Here is a 26,665-nt window from a genome sequence, read left to right on the forward strand (position 1 = left end):
CTCCGTAGGGCCGGTCCCTGGGCCGGGGGAAGGAAGTGACGGGCGGGGGGCGAGGGAAGAGCCCGCCGAGGGCTTGAATGAAAAGGGCGAGCGGGCGGCGCGCCGGGACACCCCAGCGGCGCCGGGGCCGGGGGCGCGGCGGGCCGCCTTCCCACGCCGCCGCGCCGCGCCGCTCCGCACCGCTCCGCGCCCCCCGCCCCATGCCGGCGCTGCCCTGAGCCCGCGGCGGGCGGGCGGTCAGGCGGGCGCGGGGGGATGCGCGGCCCGCGGCGCCGGCTGCCGGCGCTGCCCGCGCTGCTCTGGCTGGCGCTGGCCCCGCTACCCGGCGCGCCCGGCCCCGCGGCGCGGGCAGAGCTGCGGGTGCGGGTGCGGCTGCCCGGCGGGCAGGTGACGGAGGAGAGCCTGCAGGCCGACAGCGGCTCTGACTGCATCAGCCTGGAGCTGCGCACGGCCGACGGCGCCCTTGTCACCCTCACCGCCGACTTCAGACAGGTAGGGCTGGGGCTGGGGCTGGGGCTGTCGCCCCCCAGCGCCGGGCATCCCCGGCCAGCCCGGGAGGGCGCGTCCCAGGGATGCAGGGGGGTGTCCGCGCTCGCTCGCTCGCAGGGTTGCGCCGCTTTCCCCGCGGAGGACGGGCGCGCTGAAAGCCTGGCCCCTCCCGTGGTCCCCCGGCCCCGAGGAGGGCGGGGGGGGGGGGGGGGGGGGGGGGGGAGATAAGCCACGGCGTGTTTTGCGGGTCCGGACTCCCGCGGTGCCTCCCGGCTGAGCTCGAGGAGATCGAAGAGTGCAGCATGGGAACTCTGGCCCTTCACACCTCGCGGGTCGTCAAACGGGCTTGGCGAGGGTTCGGGTCGGGACTCTGGCGTGTGGTTTTGGTGACAGCCGTACACGGGGTTCTTCCGGACCTGGCACCGACTTGGAGCCTGGGGAAACCTTGCCTGAAGGTCCAGGAGCCAGGACTGTTTCTGAGGACTGGAGGGCCCTTTTGGATGTGTTAGGGAACAGTCCATCTGCCCTCAAGCACTGTTGGGGTCTTTGCAGCCTCTGCAGAGCAATTCTCACACGTATGGCTCCACGCCATCCAGGCAGGCTGCTGTTCCCTAGTGATGTTACACCTGTAACCTGGGCTGCCTCTGTGGTGAAAATAGGTGGTAAAGATCCTAGCGGGATGGGTGGCAAAGCCTTCCCCACACCCAGCCGACCCTAGCAACTCTGCTTCTCTTTGCTGAGCTGCGAGTAGCATGGTTTTGCATGGCAGACTCGGCAGCAGCTGGGCATGGAGCAGGGTCAGGGCAGCGGAATCTCTGTGCGGTGGGGAGAGCTCAGGTTCCTGCTTTCTGGGTGGGAGTGTTCATGCTCTGCTGTATCTTGAGGACATCTCTCTCCATGATGCGTGTGGGGTACAGTTAGTTCCTTAGGTGGACTCCTGCTGTCTTTGAGAGCACATGTATGCGCTTGTGGTGTGGGAAGTGTTTGTCCAACAGCTGTCTGTGGGCCTGACAGCCTTTCCTTCCAGCCCAGCGTGTGAGAGGTGGCCTCTCTCCAGGGAGGTGATACTTGTTGAGCTGAAGCCCAAGATCCCACGCTTCTCAGCAGGCAGTGGTAGCTTCTGGGCCAGCATCGCGTTCTTTGGAGCATGCCAAGCCTGGCTGGAGGCAGCAAACTTCCTATTGCGCAGGGAAGAGCTGTTTGCTGCCACATGAGTGGCACGGCTGTCCAGGTAGCACGGCAGCATTATCTTGTTCCAGCCCTCTGTTCAGACTGTTTGCTCGGGTGGACTTTGGTTTGCAGCAGGAGGAAGCTCAGACCCATGAGATAGGAAGGTGTTGTGTCCCAACCTGTTGTGAACCTTGGAGCCTTCTGCCAGGGATTGTTCTGCTGTCTCTTTCTCTTTCAGCTATGCTCTTTGGTCCCAGTCTCCTTGCAAGCATCTCAGGTGGTCCTCTTTTACCTGGAGAGTGCAGGGTCAAGCCCACCTTTTTCTGAGATGCTAGTAGAAGCCATGATGATTTTGGATGTGATGGCATGCTCAGTGTACTGTAGCACACATGCAGGGAAGCATTCCCATAAAAAAAAATTCCAAGAAGACTCAGCACACCAGGAAAGTTACGGGAGGGAAGGAGGACTGCGGGACTCTTAAGGCTGCAGTTTGCAAACTGGCCAAGGGAAATCCAAGCTCATTACAGATCATCGAGGTAGACACTTTGGGAACCTGAGATGAGGACTTCTGGTGTCCTGAGCTGTTGCTGGTTTCGGCATTTTTTGCTTGTTTCATCTCTTCTTGAGGGGAGCTTGCTCTCAAATCTCGTCTACAAACCCAACAGAGCATGCGTTAGCTCTTCTCTTGCTCTCATCCTTATAGCTGAGCTGCTTCTGGGTACAGGTTCCATGAAGGTATCATGACTTTAGTATGTTAAATTCTTAGCTCCATGCATCCCCTTAGCTCCTGCTGGAAGTACACAGGCGATGGTCCCTGGAAGGCTCTGCAAGCATCGGACTTGCTGAAGTCCATTCCTAAACTTCCGTTTTAGAACAGTTGGGTACCGGCTCTCTCTGGTTCATGGCTTTGCTGGAAAATGGCTGAAAAAAGCCAGAAAAACATAAAGGACTGAGGAGATTACTTTGTGGTGCAGTGAGTAATGATGTGAGCAGGCAGCTGCCTGGCCAGGCTTCCCCTTCTGACCTGTTCTGGCTGCATGCAGGCATTTCTCTGTTCTGCTCTGGTGCTCATCTCTCTCTCTAACATTACACAACTTCTCTCCAGAGAGAGGGTCTTGAGGCTCTTGGCCTTGGTAAAAGCAGCTGAGGTGGTTAGTCTGGCTTTCCTAAGCTAGGTTGTGTGGTCATGCTGTGGCCAGGATGCTGGAGTTCTGCACAAATGATTTTTCCACTTCTTTGGCTTAAACTGCAGGGGGTTAGTCCAAAGGCAGACTGGTTTGTTTTTTTTCCTTTGCTGACAAGAAGTTGCTGCTAGACCAGGGGCTGGAGAAGAAAGCAATCAACAGAAGATCACAGTTCATTTCTCTGCGATGACACTGGTGGAAGCTGGGTGGGACTTGAGCAGTGGTTAGGTCTTCCGTAGAGGTGGGATTTTCATTTCTCTTCCACCCCTGCCTCCCCTCCAGAGCTGAACCTGGTGAGTCTCGTCCTTAGAGCACAGCGGGGTTTTTTCCCTCGTTCTTTAGTGGGAGTCCAAACTGGAACTTGGTGTTTTCTGAGAAGTGCAGTAGTGAAAACCGTTCCTTTTATTGCATTTTAAAAGAATGCGATGCAAACACTTCTTCTTTTCCTGCATAGTACTGACAGGCATAAAATGTATTGCAAAAAAAAGTGAAGGGTGACAGCAACCCTAAATGTTGTGTCTAATTTGAGTAGCGTGATCTTGCCAGTTGTTAAACAGCAGCCTGAGAACAAAGTGGGTGGTTTTATTCGAAGGTCAGCACAAAGATATAGAAAAGTTTCTTTTTCCTTTTGATTGCTGGAAAAGTTGTGTTGGAAGCACAAGGGAGAAGGCATGGGTAATGGTATTTTAACGCTTGCACTGCCAGTCTATTCAATTCCCTTGTTAGTAAAGCTGATATTACGTGATATTCTGGGGTGGCATTTTGAGAATTTCCTTGTGCCTGTGGTCCATCATGATAGGAGCAAAATGGCCAGGAGATACAGGAAAGCACCTGTCCAAAGATGATATCTTTGTCTCTTCTCTGAAGAGATACCGAAAATATATAAGGAGGATCATTCAGCACCCTCTGGGAGGAGGGCAGGAGGGATGGGGTGGGCTCATTAAAACACGGTGGTGTTTGTTACCCTGAGCTGTAGGGAGGTACCTAAAAATGCAGTCTCTTGAACGGATCATGCAAGTGTGGGTCGATGGTAGCTATACCGCAGGCCAAGGCAGTGCGATGGCTGCTGAGCTGAGCACAGGGCTGGAGGGCTGAACTCCAGCCTTGCAGCCAGAGCTGCCCTTTGCTCACTCCACGGCTCTGGGGAGATCACTTGTTAGGTAGGATCCAGTTTCAAAATTGGCTTCTGACAGTTACTTTTAGGCATTGTTCAGGTTGTGGGTGCTGAGGTAGTGGATGCTTAGCTACAGGATGTTTTTCCAGGCATCTCCGAGCATTGTGGGGGTTTCTGGCTGCTCAGAGCTTGTAAGAATCAGGGTCAAACCTTATTGCTCCTAAATATATGCGCTTTTTTCCCCCGCTCCTGGTACCTCCTTAATTTGCCTTTATAGATAGCTGAGTATAAGAGACAATGCACCGAAGTGTCTTCATTCTAGCCATTTCCAGTAGGAGAGGGGTTAAAAAACATAATCTCCACCCAGTCAGGGTAGCTCAGCTGCCTGGACCCCCAGTGCGGATGCAATAACACATGCTCTATGTTATACAAGCACGATGACTTTCTGGCCAGCTGTAGCTGTTCCCCTGGGGCAGTGTGGGCAGGGCCCTGACCACAGCAAGGGCTGCTGATGGGGTAAGGAGTTGGGCCCAGGAGTGCCAGTGTTACCCAGTGCCCCAAGCAGCTCGTCTCCTTTGTGTGTACCCCCGACTCTGAGCAGGCATGCGACAGCAAAGACAAAAGTGAGTCCCACAGAAGCACTCATGTCCTTGGGGGAGAGAAATTTGGCAGGAAATATTGAATGGGTTGCGGGGAGGAAGGCATTGAAATAATTTATTTCCCTGGGAACTGCTTTGCTCCACTCAACATGAAGTCAAGATACTGGGCTCAGATCTAGACCACACAGGCTTGTAAGTCTCTACTGGATAAACCCTAGAAATGGAGGTTGAATTGTTCTCGCACCCAAGATGACAGTCCCTGGAGGAGCTGGCTGAGGACAGTGCAAGGAGGGCAGAAGTTCAATGCTTTCCGTGCTCCTTCTTGCAGGCTAGTCTTTGCTGGAAGTCCCTTTGGTCGGTGCAGGCAGCCTGGGCTATTGGGAGCTCGGTGCGCTGATTTCCTTTTTGACTTGAGGAAAGAGGAGCTGCTCTCCCCTTGTGGTGAAAGGCCAGGCTGCGGTTACTTCCCGTGCCATGGTTAGAGCACGGCTGCAGAACTGGTTGTTCTGTGTTAGCACGAAGCGTTTGTCGTCCAAACCTAAACAATAGCTGTAACTGTACCCGCCACATGAGTGCGGGTCAGGGCCAAGGATTCTCAACGCCCCCATGATGAGTTCATCCGGAGAGTCCCCGCATTGCAAAGGCAATGTTCTGCTGGGACTTGTTCCTTGCTGGGAAATTTTGCAGGAACCCAGAATTAAAGGTGCCGTTTGTTGCCTTGGCCGGGTACCCGCCTTGGCACTGATTCACCCTGCTGCTGCTGGTGGGAAAGAGGTGAGGTGGCTGGGGAGGGAAAAGCTCTCTCTGAGTAGGGAAAACTTCAGTGGCTCTTTCCATGTGAGAAGCATGACATATTTTTGATGTGACAAGCTTCAGTTCTTGCTTCACCTGAGGTTGCATAGCTGGGGCAGGGAGAGCCAGGAGGCTAGGGAAAGCCAAGCAAGAACAGCCGAGCAGAGAGGTGAAGTAGGGCTGGGGAAAAGAAGAGACTGGCTTCTTGCTCAGGAGGGAGTTCTCTCTGCGGGTACATGTCTACCAGAAAATGGGCCAGCCTGCAGTGCAGTTCTAGCCTGGCTCTGAAATCCACAGCAAGGGTTGCTCAGAGCCAGGTAAAGGTGGGATTTCTATCTTCAGAACAATGCATGCCATAGGAACCAGCTCCTTGAACAAACAGCTTGATTAAAACCGTTTGTTGGCTCACTGGCTATTTCAGTGCTGGCATACCTGGACCATTCCTGTGTTTCCCAGTGCCATCTCCCTCGGTATCAACAAATGTGCTGGAAATCCCTAACATCTGGAGTTCAGGCAGCACCAGAGCCTTCTTCCCGTCAGAGCTGCTTCCTTTAGATGCTGTGGAGTGAGACCGAGCTGGGAGAGGGACGTGGGCCAGAAGCACTGGAGATGCCAGGAGGAGGAGGAGGAGAAGAGGAAGAAATTACTGCCTCTCTGGGGGACCCAAGCCCGGCATGTGGAGGGGTTGCAGGCATTTGAGGGTGGCAGCTCGGGGCAGTCGCTCTCACAGGCAGCAGTGTCAGCAGGGCTGTTGGAACGGCTGACTTAGATAAACATCAGGCTTTGCTGTTCAGTGTACCTGTCCAGGCAGCCAGGCACAGAGCCTCTCTGATTCAGCTGGAAGGGGCTGCGGTGGGCAGGTGGGGAGCAAAGGGCTGGCTGGGTGTGTGCCCAAGGGCAGGAGTGGGCAGACACAAGGGAGATCAGCTGTTCCTTGCTGAGAAAGGAGAATCTGGGGTGGAGGAAAGGATGGGACATGCAGTGGGATACCACCCAGTTGATCTTTGCTGTCTTCTCCCTTGCTTTTTACTCATGCAGCTCTACCTCCCCCACTGCAAGGCCAGCTTTCCCTACCTTTCTCTCCTTCTGTCCCCTAACAATGAGATCTTTCAATGATGGTTTTTGCAGGGATCTTTACCAGAGATTATGTGGACTCATCAACCTATAAATCAGTAAGCACACAGAGATAGGCAGATAAATATTTAGATTAGCTGAGCAGCAGCCCTGGGTCACTTGCTTGGTGGTGTGATGGGAGCAAGGCTGGAGCTGGAGGCAGTACAATAAGGTGCTTTGAGGGCAATACAGCAGTGGCTGGTGATCCTGTGCACTCTGAGCTTGCTCCTCGTGTCTGCCTTGGGTTGGAGGGGGGAGTAGATGCTTGCCTCGATGGCTGAGAGGTGTTTCTTTGCTCCACTGGTGCATTGTCATGACACAAATTTGGTCCTTCCTCTCCTGTCTGCCAGGAACTCAGAAACACTTAAAACAAATACTTAAAACCTTTGTCCGAATTCATCACTCGTCAGGGTCACTGAATCCAGGAGCCCTTTGTATGCTTGGAAGTGGTGCCTTGGACCTGAGCCCATTTGGGAGGCTGCTTATCTCTGCCAGGACTCTGCACAGGCAGCTGGGCTCTGGAGGCAGAGCGAGGGACCCGCAGCTGTATGGGATCGGCTGGGAGCTCTGGGCTGTTTCCTGGGAGTAGTGGGAGCTATGAATCTCTCATACGCATCAGCCATGAGGAGGAGAGAGAGTTGGGTGTCTGAGGGCTAATTCTTAAATAGGTGGATCAGAAGGATTAATCAGTTACTCAGCATGTTCTCATTTTACAAATTTGCCTCCAACCTGGGGAGTACTGCACTGTTTTTGATCTCTTGCCTGTAGAGGTTTTTGGCCCAAGAGCAAAACATGGCTATCCCTGTTTGCTTTTTCCAGACTGAATGCTGATTGTTCAAAGTAACTTAAAATTAAATCCACAGCTGAAGAGTATGCCAGGGTCAGCTACTAGTTTTAGTCTTTGGGCCTTGCACAGTGTGGGAGCTCACAGCAGAAGAGCTCAGCTGGAATGCAGCTGGACTAAATGTAGTTGGGAACATGGGTCATTCCAGTGGTGCCAGTGTCTCAGTGGGAATTCTCCCCATTAAAGCTGTCAAAAAAATTATGATCAGATAGTAATTTCACAAGCATTTTTGATATCTCTTTCTTCACAAAATTCCTTCGTGTCCTGCTCTTGTGATGAGGTTTCAGTCAACAAATGCACCCAGCAAAATCCTTTCTCCTGTCCTGGGGAGGGAAACACATCCCAGGTTGCAGCTGTTCTTTCAGCTGTCCACATGTGTACTGAATTGCATACCCTTTTCTGGACATGGAAGAGAAGGCGAGGAATAAATAGTGGGCTGTATGAGCTAGTCTGCAGAAAAACTCAGCGTGGACGCTGCTTAGAGCTTGTAGAAAAGAGAAAGGCTCCCTTCTTCTTGGGACAGAGAGAGGTTTGGAAGAAGCCGAGCTTATGAGCCACACAGCAGGAATAGCTCAGGAGGAGAGGGATGATCTTAGCAGCTTGGCATAGTTTCTACTTGCTGGTCCCTAGCCACCAGTATCTGTCCAGTTCTCTGTGGAGAGGCCGTTGTTAAAAGCGATGGCTGCAGGTGGGTGCCAAAGGCAATAATTGCTCTTCATACTGAGCAGGAAGCGCCATTCTGATCCATCTGCTTAGGCCTTGTAGTAGCAATGGTCTGACACCGGGACAGGGAATGGCAGATTCCTGCAGAGCGTACAGATGCCCCTGAAGCCAGAAGCCAGATTAATTGATACCTGTGTAGAAATCAGTGTTGATTTATGCCAGAGCAGGTTGTAGGGAGGTTTTGCTATTGAACAAGGTATTTTGTGAGTCTATGTGAAGGTAACTATGGCTGGTTTCCAGGCTGGTTTTAGAGATGGACTACAGTCCATGTCAGAAGCTCTATATATAAAACGTCAAAATTATTGACCTGGGCAGAAAAGGTCAGCTGCAGCTGATCATAATGGATTCCTTCTGGCTTTAACAGTTTGACTTCCATTTGTGTTCCACATGCTGTCGGGTTCAGAAATGAATAATTTGTTCTCCGGGATACCAGTTGCTCAGAAGCAAGTGTGGAAGGCATCAGAGGAAATTTGGGACTGCTCACTCTAAGTAATGCATGGAGATAATGGCTATGTGGTATTTGTTTAACAAAACAAAACAAGACTCTTTGGAAGAGAGGGAGGCTTGCCTCTCTTCTTGGAAAAGGACGGAAACACCCAGCTGTTGTTTGAGGAAGCCATGGATGTGGGATGTGACCTGGCAGCAATCTGTCCTTGCCACAGTGGGATTGCGAAAACCCTTACTTCTTTACAGACACCAGTTATTATGCTGTAGGCTTTTGGGTGGGATTGAACCTGGGACTACACCCCTGTGCTCAGGTAGCAAAAGTATGAGACCTTTGACTTTGTTCTTTTGGCTGGAGCCTACCTCTTTGACTCTGACTTCTCGGTTCACCGTACTGATGCCAAACATCTGTGACTCTCGCTCTGTTTATTTATCTCTTTGTCAGGAGGTGAAGATCTTCCGTGCCTTAATCCTAGGGGAGCTGGAGAGGGGCCAGAGCCAGTTCCAAGCGCTCTGCTTCGTCACACGGCTTCACCGCAACGAGATCATCCCCAGCGAGTCTATGGCAAAGCTGCGGCAGGTAAGAGGCACTCTGTAGCTGGCTGCAGTGCCAGCTCCATCCCCCAGTCCGTCTGGGTTTCTTAGAGCTGTCCTGCCTGGATGCCCTTCCCAGGCAGCTGCCCGAGTGTTTGGCTATTAGACCCACCTTTGACCACCCCTCCTGCTTGGGGGACTCTGTATTAAACGAAGTTCATCAGTAGTATTGATCCTGTTCTGCTAATATACTAGAAGGAAGCATGATTTAGTTCAGTCTAGTCTGTGTCAAAGGGTAGGTGGATGGCTAGAGCAATCACCATGAAAATCCCTGCCCCACATTGCCCAACGAAACAAGTACTGATTTGGAACCATTCATCATGACAAAGCATTGAAAAACAATCAGAGGTACATCAGAATAGTAGTAAACTATCATCAGTTTCAGCATCAGCAAGAAGTTTAAGTGCCTTCCATCCAGATAGGATGCAGGTGCATTTACAGAGGAACATCCATTTGCACATCATCTTATGTTGCCGTGAAATCACAACACACTATAAGGAATAATTTGTTGCAACCAGGATTCAAGTTTTCATTATTTTATCCTCTGCAGAAAAATCCCAGGACGGTGCGGCAGGCTGAGGAGGTGCGGGGCCTGGAGCACCTCAGCATGGATGTAGCTGTCAACTTCAGCAAGGGGGCCCAGCTGAGCTCTCACATCCACAATGTCTGTGCAGAGGCCAAAGAAGCAATTTACACTCGAGAAGAAGATGTCAAATTTTGGCTGGAGAAAGGTAAGTTTCCTTCGGTTTCGTTGGAACTGCTCCTGTCAGCAATTTGGCACTCTGCTGTGATCTCTTCTGCCAGGTTTCTGGTGATCACAGATCATTTTGGCTTATCTTTCCCTATCCTTGCCATGGATAAGGCATGTGTATCGCTTGCTTGCATGTCACATTGCACTAGTCTATTTGTTAGCATACCTGACTTCTTTTGGGGGTGCTCTCCTACTGAACCTAAGTAGGCAGGTATTTTCAAGGTAGCCTTTCACCTGGTTCATCACCCAAAAGAAATATCTTCTTTGCACACTTTTTGCATCTTTTGGCTTATTTTCCCCAGGGCCCTTTCTTCTCCCGTGGTTCCTATTCAGACTCTTGTCCAAACAGCCCCTGGAAATGCACTCTGTCTAACCTCGTTCTCCTCGACTGTCCTGGAGACTGTGCAGAGAGAGCAACGCTTGCTTTGATGGCTCTCTCCTTTGGCTTTGCATTTCAGCAGTGCCCTGAGCAACGTGTCTGCTTTCTCCCGCAGGGGTGGATGGCTCCATGTTCGAGGTCCTGCCACAGACATCTGATCTCCCTGACCTGCAGCGTTGCAAGCTGTGTGCAGACCGCTGGAAACCTTGCATTTGCAGCTACTCACTGAGCATCGAGTGGTACCCGTGCATGCTGAAGTACTGCAAGAGTCGTGATGCTGGGGGCAAGGTTTCTTCTTACAAATGTGGCATCCGCAGCTGCCAGAAGGGCTACACTTTCGATTACTACGTGCCGCAGAAGCAGCTGTGTCTCTGGGATGAGGAGACCTAGCACAGCCATGCCAGACCTTTTCAAGGGGCAGCTCATCTGCCTCCTGCCACCATCTATGATGCTAAGGGCCTCCTGGAGCTGGCTGCTCCGAAGAAGGAGTATGGTTCACAGTGGTGCCTTGTACCAGGAGAGCTCTGTGTGTGTGCCTTTCCGTCTGGCCCCCTGTGACTCCCTCCCCACCTGATGCTGCCTCATACTGTGATAAGCGGGCTCAGCTCATGGCATGTTGATGCTCTCCTGCCAGCTGCCGGGAGATTTGGCTTCCTGGAAGAAGCAGGAGATACATGTTTCTGGGGTGAAACACTGGGAGGAGTGTGTCTTGCCCTGCTCTGGAGTTAGCAGATGTGAAAGGGGGCAGTTCTGATCAGTTGTTTAGCCTCAAGCATCCTGATGAGTGGGCAGGGCAGGGAGAGAAATGGTCTTGATGACCTGGGTTGTCAGACTTCTCTACCACCTAAGAAGCCCCTTCACTGACTTCAATTCCTCCTGGTGACGCAACAGAATTTCCCAATGGGAAAGCAGCTGATTTATGGGACCACATACCCTGAATAAGGAAGGTACAAAGCCTACCCAAAGCAAGAGCCTGCCTGTAGCTTTTTCTAGTGTCTGACTGGCTGTTATATCCTTCCTGTGGCTAGAAGATAGGATGGGGGGATATATCCCAGCAGTGACTTTTGCCCCTGAAGGGCTGGTAATTAGGGATCTAATTAATCCCTGTTTAGACTAGCGTAGGCCCAACTTTCTGCGTTGGTCCTGTGACTCTCCCACTAAGAAAGAAACACCTAGAGACTTACAACTACCATCATAACATTGTGGTTGCAAGGGGGGAGGCTGATCCCAGGTGGGTTCACACTGTCGTTTTGAAGAAGACAACATTCTACATCTACGTCCAGTTTTACGTCCTGCTCTGCCAGCTATTCACAAGAAGCTCGTAGATAATTGTACTGCTTTGCTGTGCCTTGGTTTCACCTATATGTAAAACAGGGACAACGCTGAAGCTGACCTTGGCCCTGGTATATATCTGAAGGTCATCAGACAAAAAGCACTGCAGGAGTGCTGCCTGGTTCCTGTGTCCTCTTCTGCTGAAGTTAGAACAAGCAGGGAGGGAGAAGGGAGGCTTTTGGGGTCATTGTGAACCCCTGTACCTCCTGGTGAAAAGCCTTCACAATGTGCCTTTTTGCCTAAAATAGAAGAATTTTTGACAAAAAAAGATAATTTGGTCACAATTATTTTTGTATTGATTGCTTAAGGGGGGAGAAAGGAAAGGTATTTTAATATTACAACATGAAGTAAAACACACTTGAAATGATTTTTTTTAAAACAAATTATTTATCATTTGTAAGGTAAAATAAACTGATTTTTTTAAAGCATCCCTGGCCAAAAAGATTCTTTGTGCGTGATAATTTCTGTGTGATCCAGTTGTTCGAGTTCTTGATTAAGAGTTGTTACCTTATGGGTAAGCCTCAAGCCTGCACCTAGGACAATGAAGACCCATGGATGGGGGGGAACATCGTGCTGTTCGGCATGACCAGAGCACTTAACAATGTGGTCCTGCATCTTGAGCATACTGTCCACCCAGCCGCTCAGTATGGAGACAGCTTTGACTCCTCTCAAGCCACTCTGGAAGTTTTGAGCCTGAGTTTTGGTGAAGTAAAAGACCAGCAGTAGGGTCAGGTCCTGGAGTTAGGCAGGCTGATGCCTGCTCTTCTCCGAGTGATGGTGGGGTCCCATGAGGGGATATTATGCAGATGTGGCTGGAGGCTTGTCTGGGTCCAGCAGCCTCAATAAAGTATTCTTTGTCTATTCTGCTGCAGCTATAGCTGAAGGGAGATGAGGGTGGCAGAGTTTTGGCCAGCTCAGAGCTCTTAGCTCGGTGGCTGCTCGAGGGAGAAATGTGGAGTGCTGATTCCCCCTAGTGTGGTGAATGTAAAGACGGGACAAGGACTTTTGCAACCTCAGCACTTCTCTGCTTGAGCCACCAAAGCACCTCGTCTCCTTACTGTGATTTCTGAGGAAGCTGAAATTTCTTCTTCTTTTTCATTTACATGGTCAGCATTTTCAGGGGTGTGTCTCTGCTGCCTCGGCTCCTGCTGCAGCAGGATACTGTGGGACTTTGTCCCTGCTTGATGGAGTTAAATCCAGCTGTGGGGCGAGGTGGGCTGTGAGCAGAGTGGGAGAGAATCACAGGGCGGCTGTGTGCCCTTCTGCTGGGAGCCCTGCGTAGCCCATTTCCACTGTTACCTCCTGTACAGGGCTGCTGGGAGGGGATATGAGCTTGCTCTGGGAGCATTGGGTCATATCCTGGGGAGCTCGAATGTGCTTATTTTGTAGTGGTGAGGCTCCGGGGTGCCTGGATCGCAGCGGCACCTCAGCCCTCCCCGGTCCTTTGGGCAGTGCTGAGCTGAGGTGCCAGGCCACCTCGGGCAAGCAGCCTGGTGCACAGCAGTACCAAACCATTGCCTCGGCTCTGTGGGGAGACGGAGGGGCCTTTCATGAGCTGACCCGTGTTCAGCAGTGCGGGTCGGAGGGTGTTTGGAGCTGCTGTGTGCAGCAGGGCCAGCGCTGGGCCGTGGGAACTGCGGGAGCTGCAGGTGAATGAAGGACGTGAGCTGTAAATGACTACGGGTGGTACACGCTGAGCTCAGCTCCATACCCATAGCTGGAGTTTTCTGCGCTCCGCCGGCCTCGAAGGGCTCCGAAGGGTCGGCCAGCAGTGCCGAGGGGCTCGGGAATCGCGGGGGAGCCCTGGCGGCGCCGGCGGGTGGGGGGTCCTGCCCAGGGATGAGGGTCCTGCCCGGGGATGGGGGTCCTGCCCGGGGCAGCCCGGCTTGCGGTGCAGCTTTCCCGGCCTCCACAAGTGGGTGCTGGCGGAGCACGGCTCTGCTCTGCGGAGGTGAAGGGTGCCCGGGCGGGGAGGCTGGCGGCAGGGACGGGGCGCAGCTCCGGGGGGCAGGGGGGCGTGTGGTCCATGCCCCAGCTCGCAGCTCTCCACCTCGGTCCCTGCTAGACCTTGCTGCCTCCCCAGCCTTGCTAGAAGAGAGCTGCACTGCAGTGCATTCACCCTTCCGAAGAAAACCCCTTCTTCTTGGTGCACTTCAGTAACATCCCAGAAAAGCGGCCGTTGCAGGTGGAGACAAGGGGACCTTCCTGGCACGGAGAGGCACAGTTGGCCAGAAGAACTGGTATAAATCCTTGCTGCTAGAAAAAAACAGTGGGGGATTTTGTAACACCTTTCTGCAGTTTGTGCTTTCAGGGCCCATCCAAAAGCCATACTCTATAAATTGCTATCTGTGGAGCTTATCTTCCTCCAAGAGGGGAGTAAACATTGGTGGCAGGAATGGAGGAATACATGCATACAGCGAAGATAGGTGCATATGGATCCTTCATTGATGGCCATGGAAAAAAAAAAAGAGCAGCATATCTGCTGGCATCTAGAAGTGGTCGTCTCAGGACAGAGTTAAAGCAAATTTGCCTTTGCCTTGAGAAGATGGACTCATTTCCACAGCAGAAAGGAGTGTTGATGCTGTGATCCCTCCCCTATTTTTTCTCTTTCTGGGTAGCAGACATATTTTGAGTAGCTTAATAAGGAGGCTGTCTTCTCTCTTGCTTGCACAGCACATCACTGCAGCTAAGGGTACCCAGCTGAAGGGCTTTGCTCCCGCAGCTGTTTGGGGAACAAAGCACCTAAATAGTGTCCCACTGACCACAAAATAATAGAAAAAGCAGATCCCACCAGCTGCAGAGAATGACTGGTGGCTGGAGGATTCCTGGCTGTGTTTCGCAGCGCCTGCAGGGCCAGGAGAGGGCACTGCGGCCCTGCCCGTGGCCGGGACAGCATCCCCGGCCAGAGGATGCCCGGGATTCCACCAGCTGGAGGTGCCACCGGAGAGGACCTGCCTCCCAGGGGCTACGGGACAGGCTGCTCGGCTCTGGAGCTAAGGGAAAAGCACCAGGAAGCAAAAAGACCGGTGCCAAGTGAAACTTCCCCTTGGTGGGGGTGCTCTGGTGTGTGGGGGAAGGAGAGCTCTTGTGGTCCACAGCCTTTCCACCACCTTTCTCCTGTACCCCAGAGGCCCTTCAAACTGGCTGGAAGCCACCAGCAAATCCATGTTTGACGCAGTGAAGCCATCTGATCACGTCAGGCTTCAAGATGGGGAAAACCCAGATGTGGGGGTCATGCCGAAAACACTAGAAAACAGACCAGCAGCTGCCCAGGAATGCCCCGAGGATCAGGGCCTGAATGGCTGGGGCTCTGCCACCGGCTCGGGTTCGGTGGCAGGAGTCCAGCCCCTCCAGCAGCTCGAAACAAGCTGCCTGCGCAAACCACCCCATGTCACCTTTCTGCTTCCTGGAGCAGCGCTAAACGCAGCCTGCAGAAATCTCCCCTCGCACCCTGTCCTGCAAATGTTAATCTGACCTGGGAACTTCCCCTCCTCCCTGCTTTCCCCCTTCCATCTCTCCCCCACTTCCCTCCACTTTTTCTTTGTTAGAGTTTCATTTAACACATCCACCCTTTCCTCCTAGCGTGTTGCCTTCTCCTGAGGATGTCCTCTCTGACCACGCAAGCCAAGGGCAGGCACTCCAGCCCTATAACGTTGGACTGGGTTGGAGGTGAGGCTGGAGAGCCTGCCTGCCCGCCCACCCATCTCTTCAGAGAAACCTGTCTTTCCAGGGAGGGAGAGCAGTATGTGGGAAAGCCGAGAGCCCTGGAACGTGAATTAGCCAGGGAGAGATGAATGTGTGATAGCTTGTACCTGGCAGCTACCAATTGAGCATGTTAACGCTTTCAGGAGGGGTTAGAGCAGCGTTGGAGCTCAGGCATCTAACGCAGGTGTCCTGCTACCCCGGGATGTGGTAGGGGTCATCAAGGTGATGCATGGCATGGACAGGGAGAAACCACAGTGCCTGGCTCCATCAGCGTGACTCTTGGTTCCCGTCACTGCAGAGGGCGTAGGCTGAGGATCTGGCCTCTGGCAGCTTGCTACCAAAGAAGTCAACATTAGGGGATTTTTTTCCCTTGGCTTCCCTGGAAGTCAGTTAAATACCGCAGCTTTAAACAACATGGAGGAAAGAAGAGGCTCCTGACACAGGAGCAGAGCACAAATCAGGAAAGGGGAGTCTCCATGTGCTGACCCTAACCCTGCCCCATGCCTTTAGCCAAGTCAGGTTACCTTTCTGCTCTTAACTTTCTTTTTTTCTGCTGATTGTTTCACACAGCATCATTCAGGTTCAGCCCAGACCTAGGGGATGCAAAGACTCAACCGCACAGGCTGCTCTCATCGCTCCAGGGTTTATCAGAGTTGCCTGAAATGAAGTGAAAGGGCTGCTTACTGGAAGGGCTGTTCCCACAACTCCGACGCCTTCCCTTCTGAGTGCTGGAGGCTGCTGCCCAGCCTGGCTCCATGCCTTGGCCTCTCTTACCCATGCACTGCAAGGGACAGAGCCACAAGCCCATCCACAAGGGGACAACTCAGTCCTGGGGCTGACGTCAGAGCCCCCCTCAAAGCCCCTCGCTTGCAGCCCAGCAAGCAGGTGCTGAGGGGTGTATCTGTGCAGCTAAGGGCGGGCAAACCACCTTCCTTCCTCCCTCCTTCCCACCCCACCCTACGCCCTGGTAGCGCTGCAGGGATTCATCCATTCCCGAGTTACTAATATGCAAATGGGTGCTTTTGCATGGGCCGGGCGCCAGGCTGCTGGGTGTCAGGGCACCCGAGGGAGCCGGAGGTGGGGCGAGGCGTGGCGCGGCGCCGCATGCTCACCTGGCCCTGCATGGCAACAGGCAATGGAGCTCTAGGTCCCTTCGGGAGCGGACCCACGCCCGGTTTGAGAGGCAGCGGGTGGCAGAGGAGGGAGGGCAAACTGGCAGCCCCTGGCAACCTGGGGCTGACGGCAGGAGGCTGGGCGCACCGCGGATTTCCCTCCACCAGCAGGATGGTGAACCTGGAGTCTGTGCACGCAGGTAAAGAGCAATTGAGGAAGGATCGGGCTGGAGCTCACCACGTAGCCGAAACCGTGGACTTGGGCAGGAAATGGGATTGCTCTGATTCCTGTGATCTTTCCTCCCTCCTTTCCCTCTTCTTTTCTCCTGCTGGAGTCGGCTATCACAGCCAGCACCTGGTTAAATGCCCACAGTCCAACCTGGGGATGGATGCTGCCCTGATCCTATTTAGGGGGCTGCCAAGCCATGCCCACAATGTGGGCGCATCACTCACGCTGCCAGCCCTAACGTGGGTTGGGGAGCAGAGCGCAGCGGTCTCTTGGGTACCTCGAAAATGGGCATGTAGTGACTGACTTGTGGGTCCAGTCATTGGGATAAAGCTGGGAGGTGTGAAAGGGGATAAATTCACAGAGGGATGCGGCAAGGGTGGAGGGGCATGTGTGTGCACAAGTGTGACAGCAAGATGGGACGTGGTTTGGAAGGAGAAAAGTTAATGACAAAGAGGGAAAAGGAGGGAGAAATGAATGAAGAGGGAGCTGTAGGAGGCTGGGTTGAGTGAGGAATGAATGAACAGGGGGACTCGGAAAGAGAGAGGCTCATTCCAGGGGTCTGATCCAGAGGTACAGCTTAGGTAGTCTCACATCTTCTCTAAGCAGACCTCCCCTCTGCAATTAGCTGGGGAACAAGAGCAATCACTGCCAAATCTCTCAGAGCTGTGCTGAGCTCTGGCTCACCCCACAGAGTGAGCTTAGATTCTACCCTCAGCTCAAGCCCCTATGCTCAAGGGGAAGGATGGCATCCCTGGGCATGCCGGAGCTGAGGGTGATGCTGGAGTAGGAGCAGAGCAGTGACAGCAGTGAAGATCAGATCCTGATAGCCCCTTCTGTGGCAGGGGCAGGCAGCAGGGTGTTGGGGGTACGGGAGCCGTGTGCCCTGCTGGTGACCTGTGCAGGACAAAACAGTGCGTGTTATCTGCAGGTTTGGAGGGGAAGGGGCAGATACGTCCATCGGTCTGTCCCAGGCTTGTTCCCTTTACATATCTAGTGGCACGCTGCAGCGAAGCTCAGGGGTTTGGTGGTCCTGCTGTGTGGAGGGGACCTAGGGATCCACAGCCAGTGCTTGTAACCCTCAACAGGCCCTGCCTGCACATGGGCTTGCAGGCAGGCCTGCAGGGCAAGGCAGATCCTGTGGCAGTGCCATCCGTGTCAGCCTACAACAGGCCAGCAGAGATGGTGGAAGCTCTACTCTACGGCTGTGTGGCAATCTCCCCATGGCTCTGGGATGCCAGAAGCCCCTCCGTGGCCAGTTGGCACCCTGCCGAGCAGGCTGGCTCCCTGTGCCAGCCACGGGGAGGGCAGCTGGGGAGCACCCGGCGCGGCTCAGCCGGCCACGAGGAGAGGCTGCAGCAGGCGTGAGGCTCGTGGTCTTGGCTCAGCCTGTGAGCCTGACTAGTCTGAGCACCTGCAATGGGTGTGCTTGTGTGTGGTGTCTCTCGGGGACGCATCCCCCGCAGGCTCCTATCCACCCATCTGCTTTGCTTGTGGGCGACTCTTTCTTCATGAGAAGATTCCCAAAATCGATACCGTGCCCTCTGTCAAAGCCAGTGGCATCGGTCCCAGAGTGGATTTGGCCAGGAGCTGCACAGAGCTGGGTGCGCACTGAACTTCCATTCTACCAAATCATCCCACCCTGCTGTCCGTCAGGAGGACCTAAGGTTTAATTAGGCTTTTCGCAGGGAGGGAGGCCAGCCTGGGCCCAACCACTGTCCTGTGCCAGAGCCCCACTCTGGTGGGAGGGTGTTTCTTCACCCTTGTGCAAAGGCAGTTCAGTATGTTCAGTCTTGGGGTCCCTGAAGAGCATGCAGTAAGCTGCTTGCAGAGGTGTGCTCCGTTCCTTCCCTGGCCATGCAGAGAAGACACAGCTTGCAAGGAGAAGGTGGGCTGCTTGGGCTCCACTCACCCTCCTCCCTGCCGAGAGGGTTTCCCTGCAGCAGCACGTTCCCTGGCGTGTACCACCGCCTCCTCCCCAGGCATTTGGGTATTTCACCTCCAGAGGGGCTCCGGCAGGCACCTAAAGTGCTGAAAATTCAATAGTCTCTAGGTAATGTTCTCAGCCAAAATGAGTTCCCCCCACCCCCACCACTGGCTTTTGTTTTTCCTTTTAAAGTCATCAGGCTGGTTTACCCTAGTGCCCATGTCTGAACAACTACTAGGAATAAGGGCTTGGGAAAGCTTTATTTGCTGACACCATTTGTTTCAGCAAAAATATAGATGCAGATATATCCCCAGAGAAGTGTCTGCACTGGTATAGTTTCTTTGGTCTGGGTGAACAAACCAGACTACCCCTACTCCAGGTATGTTTGCTAGCTGAGGTATAGCAGCACACTTTTAATATGGCCCAGGCCACAGTGGCGGCTCCTAATAGGTCTGTGGTTAGGAGTTAGGCAGTCCTAAGTTGCATTATTTTTCCCAGAGAATTTTCTACTAGCCTGCTTCTTCTCTGTATATTGCCAACCTGACAAAGCTGTACAGCAGGAGCCTGCATTTAGTTGGACTCCAAATCTCACAGCCTGTCTTGTCTTGAGATTTTTTTTCAGGTGGAGGGGAGGGTCAAATCCAGATACATCACTCCGTCCTGGTTTGTAGTGGAAGATTCTTGGGTGTCAATAAAAAGGTGTTGCCTTTATCTTGGCTACACTTATATTAGAAAGTAATTCCTCTGTATATCTGCTCCTTGTTCTTAAGGATCCCTTGGAGGATGGCTGGTGCTGCACTGCTGTCCATAGGTGTACAAAAGCTGGCCAGCCCCAAACCACTCAGATCAGTAAGCTTTGATCAAAAGGGTCTTCTTTTTTCTCCTGGGTTTTTGAAGGGTTTTTTTCTGTTTGTTTGTTTGTTTGTTTTCTTTTTTTTTTTTTTTTCCCACAAGGTATTTAAACTGTAATAACTAGCGTACATTTATGATGAGAATTTGAATCTTTGTAAAAATAAAATTCTTTTTCTCTGTGTATGAGAAAATCACATCTCCTGACTCCAGAAGAATAGTATGTGATAGGTAACCAAGTCACAGCTGCGATTCATCCTTTCCCCCCTGCCACCCCAGGTTATAAATGGCAGAGGGGCGGAGGGTTCACTCCAGCAAGAGGGAGAGAGCTTCTCGTGGTTTGCCTTTGTGTCGGCCCTTCTTCAGCTCTGTCTCTTGCTCTGTGCCCATAAGGGGCTCCTTGGTCTCGGGGATTAGATAATTTTCTTTCACTAACATGCGTTCATTCATTATTTGTGTGCTCACAATGAAATCTGCATTACTTTTTTTGCAAACTTGCAGACTTTCTCACCAAAGCAAGCACCAAACTTCTGCACAGTTTACAGGTTTTCTTACTCTATTTTATGAGAACTCAGCTTTTTTTTTTTAAGATACTTTTTGGCAGCAAGCAAAACTTTGTGCTTTGTAGATTGCCTAAGTTAGGGTCCCTTGGCAGTATTACAAGACAAGAAGATGTTTATAGCTGATGATAATTACTCTTCCTGAAGTAGAAACGCTTAGAAGCCCCACTAAATGTTCATGTCTTAATTGCAGCGGGTTTATTTGAAGGGAAGGAAAAAAATCCCACAACTCTTTTTCTCTCTCCTTTTTCCCCTCACTCCTTAATACAATTTAAAGAAAGGAAGTTTCTGAAGTATGTAAATGTTTCTGCACTCTGTCTCTGGTATAAAATCTTGTCATTTTTATATTCCTTTATTCATTTGATGAAGAAAAAGCTTCAGGCTTTAGCAAAGTTACTCAGTTTTGGCCAAAAAGCAGATAATTTGCCATTTGCACGCCGGAAGTTTGAATGGGGGAGAAGAAAACCTGAACAAACAAAAAGGCCTGCCTGCTTTAGTGTGAGTAATAGAGGGAAATTGGTATAAAAAACTATAGGGTTCTTCTCAGCCTTTTGGCTGTTTGGAAATAATACAAGACATATGTATAGGAAAGAGGAAAAGGTTTGCATGATGCCTTTAAGAAGGCTTCCACCTGCCTTTTCTACCCCAGCAAAACCACAGCAAACACTGGCCCAGCTTCCACGCTGTTGTTGTTACCCGATGCAAATCGGATGACTTCTGTGGTAGGGATTGGCTGCAGGAAGCACATGCAAATCAGTTGGTTCTTTATAAAAAATTATTATCTTTTTTTTTTTTTTTTTCCCCCAACTAGCCTGGAAAGAGTTAAAATTCCCATGCAAAGGGTAGAAGAGCATGAGGGGGTGTCCATCTGAATTTGAATAGATATTCTTCCTTCTTTCACTGGTGTGTACTTTGCCTCTTTTCAGGAGGAGATGGGCAATCCAGTGTAAAGTTGACTATTCCCACCTTTTCTTTCAGCTGTCCCCGAAGGAGAACGCGGCCCCGGGTGTGGTGGCAGCCATCACTTCAAGGGTAAATGACAAATTTATTGGCATTGATAAGGATGGGGGGAAATACGCAGGAGCTTGATGGCAAAGCACTCTTCTTGCTCCTGGGTTGGGGTCAGTGTTTTGGAGCAAGGCAGCTTCTTCGTGCTTTGTGAGGGGTGTGAGCATGTGCATGTGGGAAAGAGCAGGGTAAATAGTTTGCAAATAGGGATCAGGCAGATTGAGAGAAGCAAGCCGGGTTTGCAAGGGAGTGAGAGGAGAAGAGAGACTTCACTTCCCTCTCTGAGAGCACCTTGCTCTGGACCCAGGTCCTCCCTGCATGCACCTTGTACAGCACCAAGCACTGTACATCTCCAGGGACAAGAAAAGGATGTGGGAGAGGAGGGGAAAGCTGGGAGGGATCCCCTGACTCTACAGGTGTGTTGGAGGACGGTGTCAAGCTGAGAGACACACCAGCTGGTTTAGGAAGACTGCATAAAACTCGGGGAGAGGCCACCGAGGTTGTGAGGGCTCCTGGTGGTTAAACAGCCCCTCATCCTCTGTGTGGGAGAGGAGCAATGTGACAGGTGAGAACACAGCAGCAAATTGGGGAGAGGCAAAGGAATGAGGGAGATGCAAAGAGCAACAGGAGGGAAAGTGCATCCTTGGAGCTGATGAATATTCTAGTGACTGTATGTTGAGGAACCAGAAATTTGAAAGTCTGATGGTTTATTATAATTACACATTCATTTGTGCTGTTTAGTGGAAGCCACATGTGCCTGTTGCCTGGGACTGTGACCTGTTATTAAAATCAGTTGTGTGTCCTTTTCCAGAGATCAAGATGAGCGGTGATGCGGCAGATTCCACAGATACTCGGCACGAACCTGACCAGGTAGAGCCAGGTAAGGAGGGTCGGGGACGTGGGGAGCAAGGGAGTGAGCCTGAGGAGGGAGGGGAAAGAAAAGGGGGGCATGGATGCTGGAAGTTTCTGTCCATGCTTTGCTTGACTCCTGTTGCTGCTACATTGCGCTCTTCCAACCAGCCTGGCTGTTGATCAAGAATGTGCTCTGGGCTAGGATTGCATGCGTACCTTGCTCAGCATGCAAGATCCTTCTGTAACAGCAGGAACCAGTGTGTGTCTCAGTAATGTCCTCTGTGGTTTTAACATGGAAATATGCTCACGTCTTGCCAAAGGACTAATGCCATTGAAATAGCCTTGGTCCGCTCAGTTTAGCACAAACAGCTCTTCGATTTACACGGGGTTAATGTCGGGAACATTTCCTTACACAAAACTCCCTGGTGACTAAGCCTTTTTTGGCCATGTATATGTAGAAAGATGTGAGGGACTTTGGGAATAATCAAATCCAGCTAGGTAGTTCTAGCATAAATTTATCGCTCTTCATCTTGAAGCATGATTGAGTTTCTCATCTTCACTACTCCCACCTGACGGCTGCTCAGATTCTCACTTCTCCATGGCTAGAAGCCCCAGTTTTCCTTGAATATGGAAAGCTGAAGAACAAGGTGATCCTTTGAAGATGATAGCACTGGTGTTAGCACTGATTTCTGCCAGGTTACCTACCAACTTCTGCACTGCCACAAGGTGTGATATACACCAGAAAAATCAGTTTTGTGTTTGCTGGCATCACTTCTGGCTGCCACTGCCAGCGGTAGGCTTTGAATGCAAGACCTCTAGTCTGTGATTTCACAAAGGTCAGATTCCTTTTTAGGCAAACAAACAGCAATAAGGAATATTTTTAGCACCCACTAGGTATTAAAAAAATAAAGATTATTAGAAACCGTGAGGCTCATCTATAGACTCAGAAATAAACACCTTTTAAAACCAAAACTGGTAGAGACAATGTAGAAGAGTCATTGTTCTTTGAGTAATGAAGAGCCCTAAGCTTGCGGGGGGTGGGGAGGAATGTGTAACAGTAGATTAAAACTTTACGTGGAATGATTTTACTGTTTCTCTTTTACTTCTGTCATTTGAGAGGACTTAGAAAAAATGAGATTTTGGTAAAATCAGAGAGAACTCTAGGCATGTTTTAATGGGATTAAAACTACCCCTTTATTTACAGTTTACACTGGGGACTAGAAATCCTCTGTGCTCTTAGCTATTAAGATGGGTTATTCGACATAATCTAACGTAGAGATAAAATCTGGTTCTGTTCGTGTCCATGAACTCTGATTGACTTCTGCCAGGTCAGCTTCTGCTCAGGGCTTTTAGATGACCCCAGGTTGTTTTTAGAGATAAATGTTTCCAAGCCACCTAGCAACAAACGTGTCCCCAGCTTCCCGAACTCTTTTAAAAAGCCCTGGTAGTTGTTACAGGGCCTTAAATTGGGAATCAGACTCTCGCGAAATATTTTGTGCATATTGGCACACGAGCAGATGGATAGCATAGTTGAATCAAGATTAGGGAAGGCTGTATTGAGAGTCGGTATTTGGTTTTGGTATTGGCTGTTACTAAATGTAGCGGGAGACTCTGGCTGCTGGTGTTGTAGTCAATAGCGTTAAATACACGAGAAGCTGGCACCACAGTTGATTGATTGGATAAAATACTGGTTTTCAGTTTAAGCTTCCCAGACAGCTATTAGTGTTAGCTGTAGCACCTCTTTCTAGTGGTAATTGAGAAAAGAAAGCAGAGAAGTGAAGTCTATTTGTTTTAAAATAACAAAAATGTTTGCAGCAGCATTAGCTCTGCTCTAGGAGCCTTCAAATCAAGCAGGGAAATCAGAACAAGTAAATCTCCTTCATTTGCAAAAGAGTGCCACTTCCCTGCCGACTGATACAAGGAACCTGTTTACATTATTCTTTTTTCTAATGCAGTCCCCGTGGCTGGTTGATCTGTTCAGGATCTTCAGAGATCACCACGTCAGACTTAGCTGTGATGAGAGACACTGCAGAGAATTAGGAGCTTCTTGTAGGACTCCAGCAAACAGCCACAACCCCTCCTGCGGGGTGCCTGCTCCCTTGCAGGACTCTCAGAGAAGAGGGGAGCCAGGGCAGGTCCACACACTGTTGCTCAGCTGTATATGTTGTACTTCAGGTGGTGTAACATCAACCCTGCTGGCAGTCGTGACCAGCCAAGCCCATGGAGGGTCTGCCTCGATGCTTTACCTAAAACCTCTGTGCATCTTTGCCATTTTTTTTTTTTTCTCTTTCCGACGATTATGTTTATAAACAACAAAGTTCTTTGTACTGAACTTCCCTGGAAGTTTTTATTTTCCCTTATACACAGTGTTAAAGGAATATTTACTGCAACACCTAATAGTTTAGTGTTTTGTTTACTAGCTTCAAGTGGGAAAATCTGTTTTCCAATGACTCATTAATTGAAGACCCTAATGAATTGGGCCAATCCACTCAGCTCCCCAGGAATCTTGCTACCCCCAAAGGAGAGGGCAGTTACCAAACTAACAGTATTATAGCTTATAAAGAGTGGAAATCCTTCTAGGTGCGTATTTACAAAGGCCTTTCATCACCAAAAGATGCAGACTGGATCCAAGAAGAATTAAAAAAAAAACAAAACTGGAGAGAGTTGGGTGCCAAAATGCTTTTGTAAACCAAGCCCTTGATCTACAACTGGTGCCTAAAGATCTGATGGGAAGTGTCAGTAGCAGAAGCATAATCTCATCCTTTCATATCTCCACCAGTTCCAGGCTTAGAGGGGAAAAAAGGGTAATATGGGGCATTGTTTTACTTTGAACACGCTTAAAATAATTGCAGAGCTTTTTCTTTTTTGATAAAATTTTTCATAGCAGGTTAGGAAAGCTAAGCTTTTTTTTTTTTTGTCATCCACACCATTTTTTTTAGAAAATCCTTCAAAGCTTTTTAGTAAGATGTAGTGAAATTTTGCCATTTTACAAAAAGCTATGGTTAAAAAAAAATATAATTCTAAGGAATATCGTCTACCCTTCTGAGTCCTGTGAATCCTAAGGCTTCCTTTGCTTTAGCTCTGCCTTTTTTTGTCGCAGTGTGTGTGTGAGGGTGAAGAGGGGAGTAGGCACGAGTTTCTCCCACAAGGGCCGGGAGTTGGACTGCCTTCCCCTGTCGCCCAGGAGTTGTGTAGGGCAGCCCCAGCCCAAGCACTGGGTCATCCCTCCAGTCTGAGGGTCCTCTTCACCCTTTCCTGTGTGATGCCAGCGTGGTTTAACGCTTGGCGTGCGGCGGCTGTGGCTGGGCTCGCAGGCAGTCCCACTGACTCCATGGGGGGTAATGACAAGCGTGAGTTTTATGCTTGGCTGTAAGCTCTTTTCATCTTCTTAAACTGATGAAAGCCATGCCAGCAAGTTCTGGTTGATTTTTTTTATGGGAACTGTGGGGGCTTGGCACTGCAGAGTGTCGCCCCTGGTCTTCAAGCCGAGAGGCAGAGATCTCCCCCTTCTTGTGGTTTATCTAAGCCCTCTGTATCTGATACAACAAAATGCTGAGGTGGGACTTGCCTCTGTCTGTCTGTTTGTTTGTGTCAGACACTTGTTCCCCGTTTTATCTGCTTGATCAAAACAGGTTACACCAAGCAAAGCTACTTCCCTTTGATTTCATCTGTTGAGGCTATGGGGGGGAAGCCAAAGCTTTAACAAAAGGGCGATAGGGAAGCTCTTCAAACATAACCATTGGTAACTGAATAGCTGCAGGCGCTCCGAACATCTTCCCTCCCCACCCTGTAACACGGGGAACTGGCCAGCCTGCCAGGAGCCCAGGGCGGGGTGCTCGATGGGCATCCCAGCACATGGGGAGAGGAGCTGGGGTGTGTACATGTGGGTGCAATATAGGACAGCCCTACAGCATTATCGCTGCCTTGGGAGCAGCTGGTGTTGCTCCCTGGGACACCGGTGGTTGGCTGACCCGGCAGCTTTGCCCAGCTGTGTTGGGTCTGGGATCTGGAAGAGTAGCAGCCAGGTAGAGGAGTGCGGTTTCACGGGGAGGGCGCATGGAGCCAGAATGCTGGTCTCTTGGCCTGCTTCTGACTGTGGTGGCAATGGTAGCAGGGTTATCTAACCCTCACAGCTTGGGTAACCTATCTGAGAGCATTAGGAAGCAATAAAGCAGATATCTTCTCTCTGAGGGTAAGAAAGACCCTTCCCTTTAAACCCCAAGAAAATGAAAGCGGTGAGGAGCTATGATGCATCTGGTCCTATGGTCTTGTAAAGTGTCCCTTTTGAGGAGACACTGCTGTGAATGTAATTCTTTTCCCCCTGCATCCTCAACTTCAGCCAGCTTGTGCCTGTGGAAGGATGTCAGCATGAGACAGCTTCCTCCGCTACTGCCGCAAGACACCTAAGGTCCCCTGGCAGTGGAGGAGAGAAAGCAAAGGCATCTCTGAAACTAGACACCAAAACTTCTGCTCAAGCAAAAAAAAACTCCTCCCCCTACCCCAGCTTTATGTCGGTGCATTTTGCATTAAATCAATATCGGGGCAAATAGAAAAACAGAGACAACGTCTCTGCCTCTCGGCCGCACACTCGCTGTACAAACGTAATTAAGTGTCTCTGTTCCTCAGCTCCGAAGCGAGGGTCCCCATCTCTCCTCCCACCTTTTTGCCAGGGTGTAGGCTCTTTGATGCAGTTGCTGCTCTCCTCAGGGATGGGTACAGCTCTGGAGCCCTGATCTCTGCTGGGCTCTGAGAAGGCTGGTTTTTATTGTATTCCAATAGCAGGTGTCAGGGTAGGGTCTCTCGTAAACGTGGTGGCTCATGGTGGCATAGGGTATGGAGTCTCTGACCTCTGGGTTTGCTTCTAACTCAGGCAAAATGGAATGTTCACAAGCGAGGGT

The 26,665-nt window shown here is 51.0% G+C and overlaps 2 protein-coding genes across 2 annotated transcripts in view; both read left to right on the forward strand.

Moving 5' to 3' along the window:
• The first annotated feature begins 255 nt into the window (after nt 1–255).
• Nucleotides 256–10,586, forward strand: OAF (out at first homolog). Its single transcript, XM_086476956.1, has 4 exons — nt 256–492; nt 8,918–9,052; nt 9,617–9,797; nt 10,312–10,586. Exons 1-4 carry the CDS (start codon nt 256–258, stop codon nt 10,584–10,586), a joined length of 828 nt encoding a protein of 275 aa, XP_086333082.1.
• Nucleotides 10,587–16,259: 5,673 nt separating this feature from the next.
• Nucleotides 16,260–26,665, forward strand: part of POU2F3 (POU class 2 homeobox 3) — a 41,918-nt gene continuing 31,512 nt past the window's right edge. Inside the window, exons 1-3 of the mRNA XM_086476855.1 lie at nt 16,260–16,545; nt 20,886–20,939; nt 21,727–21,795. Of these exons, the coding sequence (XP_086332981.1) occupies nt 16,260–16,545; nt 20,886–20,939; nt 21,727–21,795 (409 nt within the window). The remainder of the gene's footprint in view (nt 16,546–20,885; nt 20,940–21,726; nt 21,796–26,665) is intronic.

This window comes from Leptosomus discolor, chromosome 22, assembly GCF_034619465.1.
Source record: "Leptosomus discolor isolate bLepDis1 chromosome 22, bLepDis1.hap2, whole genome shotgun sequence".
Taxonomy (NCBI): Eukaryota; Metazoa; Chordata; class Aves; order Leptosomiformes; family Leptosomidae; genus Leptosomus; species Leptosomus discolor.